We start from the raw sequence: 10,496 nt of genomic DNA, 5'->3' as shown, positions 1-10,496 counted from the left end.
TTTCTCTTCTCCGGAGTAAGACGACACATTTCGAAATGTTAGCACAAACTAAATGTTTTTTTTATGTTCCACGTAGGTACAGACAAGCGTAAACAAAAGGACGCAGCCAGTAGAATACGGAAAAAAAGGATTCGTTCTCGATGCTTATCTCATTTTTTTTTCCAATTTTGTCACTTATACTTCTTTGGCTTCAAGGGCCTCATATGTAAATACCCTCCCATGAAAGTTTTTGTTCCATAAGCTCGACTAGTTATTGAGTTGTGCAAAATATTGTATAGTTATTCCGTTATTTGCACATAAACTGTTCCGTTCAAAAAAGCATTAAATCACGCGGAGTAGCTAATTTTGGCACACAGCTGATATCTTTTCACGAAACTTCAACACGAGCTGGTTGTATTCACTAACACTTCATAAATTGAGTTTTTAATATTTTCCGAGCACTTTGAAAAAAACATAAAGCTATTTTAGTAGGGAAAATTGAGATTTCCTAAAAGAATTAACTGTAGCTCTGTAAAAATTTTATGTTTTTTCTTATCAAAATTTGGAGAGATTAAGAAAATAAGTTCATTCTAGCATCCAGCTGAATCTGATCAAAATCGACCTGCGCAATCGATACTGGAAGAGAATTGAATATGAGATTGGTTTTGAGGTAACAGGAAATTTCATTGTTTTTAACGGATGTTCTTAATATTCCTGTGAGAGAAATGGTAGCCTGTAAAATTTGGAAGTATGTGCGCTGTTTTTCAATATTTTTTTCCATTTTTGAACGCAACTGTAGCTTGCTTTCCCTTGAATAAAGTTTTGTCAATATACATATCTATTATTGGAAAATGAACAAAATATATATATTGCAATACAATGTGTAATTTGGAATAAGAATAGACAATAAAACAAATGTCGAAAAGTTAAAATGAACTTAACATCATACGTCAAATTAACTGCAAATAGTTTAAATTATATAATTAAAATATGTATCAAGATTGGATATTTCCAGCTATAATGACAGCTTCCTCCGAGAAAATTATGTTTGAATAGATTGTATCTCAAATACAATCTCATAAACAACATTATCCATCATCGCTCATCTGGCCCCTTAATCACGTATCTCATAATCAACCTAATTGGGAGCAAATCAACCATCTGCTGAAGCACGCGGCTGCTGGTCCGGAATCGACGAATTTCAACATACAAACATACTTGAACGTAGAACATCCTCCAACTACAATCCGTTTCTGTTTGTTTGCCATAATATTCCGCTGCCGGGGCCTACCGGAGTTAATCTTCCAAGGCCGATCTCGGTTTTTGGTCCTACGAACGACGACGATGATACTCTCAAGTATTCCCATTCCTTCCTACTAGTTCTACAAGAGAATGATGTATCTCACTCTCGATTACTGCGGCTAACCACACTTGACGCCGGCAGACTTTTGGAAAACAGCCCGTATTCTTGGTCGGTCACATATTGTAGATACACATTTTGGTTGTCCTAGGCCTAGGCCAGGTCGTATTTCTACGAAGCAAGCTGGTGCGATACTTTGATTACCATCTGCGGAAAGTGATTTGATGGCTGGAAGGCAAACAGTGGAATGATGACACGAAAAATGGCTCAAATTTGAGACAAAAAAGGGATTTTTTTGAATAAATCGAAAAAAATCAACCTGAGTTTGTTTTCAGAAAGGAAAATTAACGATACACCAAACTAAAAAAAAGCTAAGAAATAGTTACATCAGTCCACAGTGAATAAAGTGAATCCGCTTGAAATATTAAAGTCACACTTGAGTCACGTTCTATGGCGGTACGCCAATTGTTCGTCGCCTCAATGGGAAACAAGGCCGTCTTCCATAGAACCGATTCCACTAATGCTGGTCTTCCGTTTGATTCATTCGGCAGCGCCGGAGAGTTCATTGAAATGTTCCTACAAATTTCAATACGAATCCGACATTGAGAAAGGATTTCATCAGCTTTACAAACTTCAAAGCCCAAGTGCATTCATCGGCATTCTCAGCACAGGGTTTGCAGCTTATCTTGACCCAAATCTTCTCGGAACGTTTCGAAATAAATTCAATTCAAATCCAATTCGAAACTAGATCAAATTTACTTTTGCGACCAGCTGCAGGAAACAGCAAATTTAAGTGATTTAATCTCGAGAGCGAGTTAATTAGAGCAAACTATGTCCACAATCCCTACACCATAACATTACTGTTGGGCTCAATCAAGAGCCGGGGGATCAAATTTGCACTCAACAAAACATCATCCGGATGATCCGAGTCAATCATTGGCCATTGGACCGGACCGTCCGTTGGATAAAATGCCGTCTGATGGAAGGTTTTGATGATGGCATCCCAATCAAGCAAATATGGAAAGCTGATCCGGATCAGAATCTGCCGGCAACTGGCTTCGAATTAAAGAGTTGGATAGGAACCGGGAAATCGGGATGTTGAAAATCAATTGGATCAGAATGCTTTCAACAATATTTGGCTTATTTACATGTCCTTGAAATTATTGGAAATAAGAGAAAATCGTAGTCTAATTTAGAAACTTCTACAGTATTTAAAATGAAATACAATGACAACACAAGTTTTAACAATCATTAACTCATGATTAACCTTCCAGTGCCCAACCCCCAACCCTAACCTCCAAGTTTAACACTTTTTTTTTGCTAAATGATTGAAAATATGTTTTTCTAACTATACTTGTTTCTTAAAAACTGATTGACAAGCTGTTGTCAAAAGTTACTGCAAATAGCAGCTTAAAAACTGTTTTTCGATCTAAAACAATTATAGGGAGTTAGGTTAATGAGTTACCACCATTCGGATTGATTTTTTGAAAAAAAAATCCTTTGTTATGGAGGAAAGATGAAACATAAACCCCGTCTAATGGCGAGGTTGGGAAAGTACGACAACAACTTGAAAAATATGCACAATATTTACTTTTCATATTAGTTGAAGTATCTCAGTTATTTGTGAACCAATTTTAACAAGAATTCCAAATTTGGGGAAAATTTGTTGAAGTGCGTAAAATCAACATCCGATAAAGTACTGAGAGTCACGTAGCCCCTGTAGTTTTGCAATTTTTGAAAAAAAAAATATGGTCAAAAACTTTTTCTCGTCTATAAAGGTTTTCCGTAGAATAAAAGTTTTTTGTAATCATAAAACGCTAAATTTCCAGCAGAACCGATTTTCACCAAGCTTTAAAAATTTTGATCTCAGAAATTCGTTGTTGTTCAAGCATACTCAGAAATTGATAGGACCGTTTTTCGAGTGGAATGATAGTGAAAAGTGTTGTTCATTTTTCAAGTATTTTGTCAAAAAATTGGATTCTTTTTTATTGCTTGATATTCCGCGTCACAAAAAGATAATTTAAAATGCAGTTTGTTTTTATTTTTACCTAACAATATATCGCAATAGACTAGGTCGATTTGAAGTCATTATTGAATTTCACAAACCCTGGGATTTTCAAATCTTTGTATTGGTTCAAAACTCATTCAGGATTTTTATGTAGAATTTCTAAGTAACGTTTATAAGAGCTTGTTTATAGGTAAATTGAACATTTTGTTCGAAAAAATTAACATCATTTTTTGAGACTTTTGTGGAACCTAGTTTGTTTTCCTTTTTTTTTAGAAATTTGTTGACTCTTTTGAGGTAATTTTTTGCTACACAGTGTACAACTTTGTCGAAATTTTTTATTTCGTTTATTATTTTTGTTACTGTAAACTGGGGGAACATTGATCACTATTTGAATTCATTTTCCAATACACAGAATATTCAAACGACATTAGTGGCTATAACTAAAAGTTTGTTACAATACCAGATTTCATGTTTCGGGAAAAATTTGATCACTGTGGTTTTAACTTATCTCAACATCTTCAAAAATATTAGTTTGATGCCACAGAGGGCTTAAATCATCAATAACAGTTATTTTTCGTATGGATTCAGTTGAATTTTTTAACATTTTCTTTTAAAAACAAAAACATATACTCAAAAATTGGAAAATGTCGCTGATACATTTAGGGGCAAAAATTTTAAACTTTTTTTTCAATATTTTTTGGCCAGAAAAAAATGAAACTTTATCTTCATGCAATGTCCTAGGTCCTCCCAATGTTTCTATAGTCTTTTTTTTATTCAACCTTAACCATTTGATAGGGTTTTAGCCATTTATTCTATACTAAGCTTGCCAGATTGCCCGGTTTTATCCGGGTTTGCCCGGATATTTGATGCAAAATTTCGAGAATGTCCGGCCCGGCCCGGTTGCCCGGATATCGTGAAAAAAGTCCGGATATTGCCCGGATTTTTTCACAATTTTCACAAAAAAACCAAAAAAAATCTAAGTTTTTGAGTAAGTTTTAGCAAAATCGATTAATGGTATGGAAATTTTCAACGGTTGTTTCAAATTATTTCGCTGATTTACTTTTATAAACCTTTAAATATTTAAGTGTTCCAAAAAGTTTTTGGAAGTCTGCAATTACATCAATAAAATATTGATTTCATTTTTTTTGCTTTTTTTGCTTTGTTTTTATACATAACAACACCTAAATTTTGCCCGGTTTTTGCCCGGTTTTTGGATTTGAAAAATTGAAATCCATGCCTGGATTTTGCCAGGTTTTTTTTGAAAAAATGCCCGGAATTGCTAGGCCCGGATGGGAGTGGAAAAAATTCTGGCAACCTTATTCTATACAGGCTTTCTCATAGAAAATGTCAATTTTTAAAAATATACAAAAATTATCATAAAATGACCATAAAAATAACCTTTAAAAAATAACCTATACAAAGGAAAAAAAAGTTAAACTTTCATATCAAACAACCCATTGCTATCATTTAATCGGGAGAGGTGTTTGTTCGTAAGTCTTTGATAAAAAACAGATAATTTTAAACTTTAAAATTAGATTTTAAGTAATATAACAAATCTCCAACCACAAACCAAATTTTACCTATTTGAAACTCAATTGATAGGCGTTCAAACTTAGAAAACAGTTATCAGATATTTAAACTTCGGACTTAGTTAACGATGATTATTTGTAAAAAATTAATGTTAATCAAATCGACCTCGGTGATCAAATTTTACCCCAGTTTACGGTACTTAATTTATCGGCCTTATCGGTGAAAAGTGATCTTAAGATTATGATATTTTTATAGATATATAGAAAGTTGGAAGAAATGAAAGATGGTGAAAATGAGCTGGTAGAATTTATTTAGAAGCATTAGCATCACATATCCAATTTTTGTTCAGCACGGGCCGATTACTATTTCGCAGAACAGTTATTAGTTGTTGAATAGTGGTATGTCTTCTGGCACTGAAAATCCATCAATTCCACTGCTGGTGGCCTAGCGAGGTATTACTTTAAAAAAACACATGCAATACTATTAGGGTCTGGTTTTCCGGGTTTAAAAAACTTGGGAGAAGTCAGCCCGGATTTCATTAAAAAAGGTAGAACTTCGCCCGGATTTTTTATCACTATTTTCCAAATCTAACAAAAAAAAAACAAATTGTGTTAAAATTATTTGCGCAACTTTTATAAAAATACTCATGAAATGTTTTTTCGAAGCCCTCAATAGGAGAGATAAGGGCATAACGAGCACCCAGGGCATAGTAAGCACTTTTTTTCTACAAAAGTACGTATTTTCATAAAAAAAAAATTCATGAGGATTTGTTTCTTACTACCTATAGTATTAATTTATCACCAAAAAAAATCCATTTCATTTTTACAGAAATATTAAATAATAACCAGCTAGGTTCTCAAGTGACGAAAATATTATAATTTTTGAGCACCACCAAAAAAGCTTTTTTGACCATTAAATCATCTTGATCTGAAATGTACGCACTACAACATGATTAACACATTGTTTCTCAATTTTCACCATCATAAAATTTTAGATTTTTCTCATAAATCAGTTTTAAACCGCGTTTTTACTTAATTTTGTTAACCTGGGGCGAATAGAGCACTATTAATCAGGGCAAGATAAGCACCATCTGCCGTATAATCTAGCAGCGAATTGAACTCGATTGGGCCTATTGGTAAGGTGTCGGAGAGGGAATCAGTAGACTTGAGTTCGATTCCTGTTCGTGGGGAATTTTTTCACATACTTTTATTCATGATTAATTTTTTTTGATTGTTACATTACACGGCTAGTAACATCATCCGTCAAACAAAACACCAGAAACATTAACCATTAACCACTGCAAGCTTTGTATGGAAATTTCAAATTCTTAAATTTTTACACCTCCCATAACTATTTTTGGTTGTTTTGCTGCCAGAAATAGCAATAATAATTATAGAAGCGATCCATTTAGTCCTGAATTAGCGCAACGAGTTTTAATTTTGTATGGAAATTTGTATGGGAAAATAGAATTTTTCATTCAAAAATCGCCAGATATTTAATGAGACTTCCAAAAAATTTCACTTTGATTAAAGGTATTCCTTGACTCTCGCAGTATTATTCATGTGAACAAAGCAAAAACGTAAGCTATACCCCATAAAAGTTATTCGATGTTATAAAAAAATATTTTTCAAATTTTTTTTTTAATTTTTGCATTTTTTTTGTGCTTATTTGCATGCTGTGTAACCATAGGATGGAAATGAAAAATCTCAAAAAGCTGCTTTACATTGCCAGAGAATCTATTGATTTATTTATTTAATTTAATTTAATTTTTTTTTTAAATTTATTTATTTATATAAAATAAAATCATCTGACATGGGTGTCTTAATGATCATCTTAATGTTAGTTGTACAAAGCACGATAGTTTTACTCAACTTCGTAGTTGAACACTTAATTCAGATTCAATACGGCGTCGAAAGGTTAAAGTGGATACATGAAAGTCAAAGATAGTATAATAACTAAGGAAGCATATTTTTGCTGAACGAAGAGTGTCGTTGCTTCCATAACGCGTACTTCTCGGTTCCAGGGATAACCAGTTTCTATTTCGTAGAGTTCGTTCTGGCGCATAAATATTACAGCGAGAAAGTAGCCAGGAGCAATCAATTTCGTTCCGAAGAATTTTTGCCACGAACAGCGATTGACCGATGGAACGACGATCCGACAGCGTATGAAGTCCAAGCAGGGCACAACGTTGTGCGTATGGCGGTAAATTCAAAGGATTCTCCCAAGGTAGCTCTCGAAAAGCGTAACGTACGAACCGACGTTGAATTGCTTCAAAACGTGCTGTCCATGCGGCTTCAAAAGGCCACCATACAAGATTCGCGGATTCCAGTATTGATCGCACCAGACAGCAATACAGAGCTCGCAAGCAGACCGGATCTGTGAATTCTTTGCTCAGACGTATGATAAATCCCAGCATACGGTTAGCCTTCTCGAGTACCTTAGAGTAATGCCGCTTAAAAGTCATTCGACTGTCCAACAAAACGCCAAGATCCTTAATCTCCTCAACACGATGCAACTGCTCGCCCATAACATTGTAATCATACACAAAGGGATTTTTCCTGCGCCCAAATGTGATAATACAGCATTTCGCAACACTCAAGACAAGTAAATTGTTAGCGCACCAGTTCACAACTGTGTCTAAGAAGCGTTGCAACTCGAGGCAGTCAGATTGGCTGTTTATGACTAGGAATATTTTTAAGTCATCCGCATACAGCAAAACTCCACACCCAGTGAGCAACAAATTGATGTCATTACAGAACAGCGTAAACAGTAAAGGACCCAAATTGCTGCCTTGGGGTACCCCGGACTTTGGAATAAAGTCAGAGGATTCAGCAGAACCAATTTTAACAGCCAATCGACGATCCGTTAGGTAGCTTCTAATCCACGCGCACATTCGTTCGGAAAACCCCAATCGATGCAATTTTTTCAGCAGAATATCGTGGTTTACAGAATCAAATGCCGCCGAAATATCGGTATATATCGCATCGATTTGTTTGCCGTCATCCATATTTGATATGCAGAAGGATGTGAAAACCATCAGGTTTGAAGTTACCGAGCGTTTAGGAACAAATCCATGCTGGTTCTCAGAGATCCAGTTCCGGCAAGCTGAAAACATGACATTGTTGACGATCTTCTCAAATACCTTCGAGCAGGCAGCTAGCGATGTGACACCTCTGTAGTTAAGAACATCTTTTTTGTCACCTTTTTTGTATACTGGGCACATAAATGATTTTTTCCAGATGGCAGGGAATTTTTGCTATTCTAGAGACTGATTGAAAATACGCGTAAGAGGTTTCACCAGTACATTGCGACAATTTTTCAGTACGCACGCCGGTATTCCGTCCTGTCCGGCTGAAGTCGAATTTTTCAAATTAATGATAGCTTCTGAAACCATTTCCTCGCTAACAGCAAAAACATCCAGATCGAGCACATCGACAGGTAGTCGGGTTACGGCAGCATTCGATTGACTGGCAGATGGCGACTTATCTGAAAAAACACTAGCGAAGTGAGTCGCAAAAAGATAGCATTTTTCAGCAGGTGACTTGGCAATACGGTTGTTCAATTGGAGTGTAGCTGGAAGCCCGGACTCCTTCCGTTTGGAGTTCACAAATTTCCAGAACTTTTTTGGATTACGACGAAGCTCACTCTGAGTGCGATCCACATAACGGCGATAGCAAATTCGATTGTATATTCGGTATTTCTTAGTCGCAGCGTTCAACTTGCTTTTGACGAATGGACATCTGGAGTTACTAAACTTCCGCAGCAATTTTGAACGTATCTTTTTCAGCCGCTTCAAGTGAGCATTAGTCCAAGGGGGTCGGAGAGGAGGTCGCACCAGGGGAACGGTATTCTCAAAAGCGTCATCCAGAATTGTTCTCAATGTATCAACAGCCACATTTACGTCAGTACAACTTTGAAGATCAGACCAGTCAACTCCAGACAGAATACGGTTCATGGTATCAAAATCCGCACGATTGAAGTCACGAGCTGATGCATCGAAATTCTCAACAAAATCGATGGGACACGGGAATGAAATTTCGAACTCCAACGGAGGGTGGTACCCGTCTATAGGGACAACGACATTGCTGACTTCGATTATGGGGCTAATCAAAATAGAATCATCCGAGAAAACCAAATCCAGCGTACGATTTTGAGAGTTTCGTATCCCGTTTCGTTGACTTACTCCATTGAGTGTCATTCCATCCAAGAGTGAAGCACTAGCTGTATTTATCACTGAAGCAGAATCTAACACCATGCTGTTGTTCTGGCCAGGAATCCAGATTAGTTGCGATTGATTAAAGTCACCAAGCAGAATGACATTACATGCAGAGTGTCGTAGCCTGGCCGCTGATAACGCGTCAACATGTAAATCGATGACTGATCCATCGTGACTTTTTTCCGGTGGTACATATGCTGTCCCGATCAAAAATGAGCTGTTATCATAGGATATTTTCACCCACAAATTTTCTATGCTGTCAATATTAAGATTTTCGATTGATGAGCTAAGCTTGGTTGATACCGCTATGAGGACCCCACCACCTCTACTACGGCGACTATTAGCATTATATAACCTTTGCAAAAACATTTCATGATATCATTTACAGCTCTAGCAAGCAGAATACTTTTCAATGGATTCAGATTTTTTATTTTGAAATGGTTATAACTTTTTTCATGAAATTCTTTGCTGCTTGTCATGCTAGCAGAAAATGAAGCTTAAAAATAGTCAAAACCAAAAATCAATGACTGACTTCATTTCAAGCTTATTTAAATTTTCTGGATGATTTAATGTGCAAAAATTTCTCCTTCCTTACAAATTTCCATACAAAATTGAAACGCGTTGCGCTAACTCAGAAATCAACCAAATCATCCCAAATTTTACACTGATGCTTGGTGACCTGAAAGGCATCGAAAAAACATATGGGAGCCAAATGTCAGTTTTTGCAACGGTCTAGTGAGCATGTAGCATATTTGAAAGAATAATGAAGTACCCTAATTTTTATATTCAAGCTCTTTGAATTTGTGAAAAAAATATTGGCAACCCTGGTATCATAGCAAAACTGAGAGGAAAGACAGTAAACAAACCGACAAGCAGCCGAACAAAGTAAAATTGTGCTGCTTTATTTTTTGTAAGTGATGTAAAGTATTGAAATTTTGATAAATATAATTTAACTCTAAAAATTTAATTTAAAGTTTTCAATAAAAGTTGATATTTTTAGACGTCTGAAACCTTTTTTTTTTACTTTATTCAAATTTTTGTAGCTAAGAAGTTTACATAAACTGTTGAAGCCACCAAATAAGTATGATTTCTGGAGCAAGTATCTTAATCTAGCCTAATTTAAATAATATCTAGCGGTTCATTCAAGTGCAAAAGTTTATAAGGATACAATTCAGTATGATTTATGACGTGAGAAGGAATTTGATGATTAACAATGTGTTTGCAAATCGTGAATATCACATACTTTGATAGGTTTAGAATGTTCATCTTTCTTCAAGTATACAAATCCATTCGTAAACCAAGCATATTTAAAGTTATTCTCGTTTCTAAATTTTCTAGCAGCACTCAGTAGGCGTTGATTGGCATCAGTCAAGCGGTGATTGAGATAAATTCGTTGATCCACT

General features: G+C 35.6%; 1 protein-coding gene across 1 annotated transcript; it reads right to left on the bottom strand.

The window, feature by feature from the left end:
- Nucleotides 1–5,917: 5,917 nt before the first annotated feature.
- LOC129753156 (uncharacterized) lies at nucleotides 5,918–9,263 on the bottom strand. The gene is made up of 4 exons (XM_055748952.1): nucleotides 9,201–9,263; nucleotides 8,207–9,141; nucleotides 6,888–8,050; nucleotides 5,918–6,054 (listed from the first exon to the last, which is right to left on the bottom strand). Exons 1-4 carry the CDS (start codon nucleotides 9,261–9,263, stop codon nucleotides 5,918–5,920), a joined length of 2,298 nt encoding a protein of 765 aa, XP_055604927.1.
- Between the last annotated feature and the right edge of the window lie 1,233 nt (nucleotides 9,264–10,496).

This window comes from Uranotaenia lowii, chromosome 3 (genome assembly GCF_029784155.1).
Source record: "Uranotaenia lowii strain MFRU-FL chromosome 3, ASM2978415v1, whole genome shotgun sequence".
NCBI lineage: Eukaryota > Metazoa > Arthropoda > Insecta > Diptera > Culicidae > Uranotaenia > Uranotaenia lowii.
Note: the sequence above shows the minus strand (reverse complement) of the source record. Positions and strands in the feature narration are given on the sequence as shown.

What these genes read in the sequence shown, in the direction of transcription:
- LOC129753156 (XM_055748952.1), bottom strand. Translation starts at nt 9,263, where the DNA reads ATGGATCAGTCATCGATTTACATGTTGACGCGTTATCAGCGGCCAGGC. An exon ending in CAGGCTACGACACTCTGCAT is followed by an intron (nt 9,142 to 9,200) that starts GTAATGTCATTC and finishes ATTCCTGGCCAG; the next exon opens with AACAACAGCATGGTGTTAGA. An exon ending in GTTATCCCTGGAACCGAGAA is followed by an intron (nt 6,055 to 6,887) that starts GTACGCGTTATG and finishes CCCCACGAACAG; the next exon opens with GAATCGAACTCAAGTCTACT.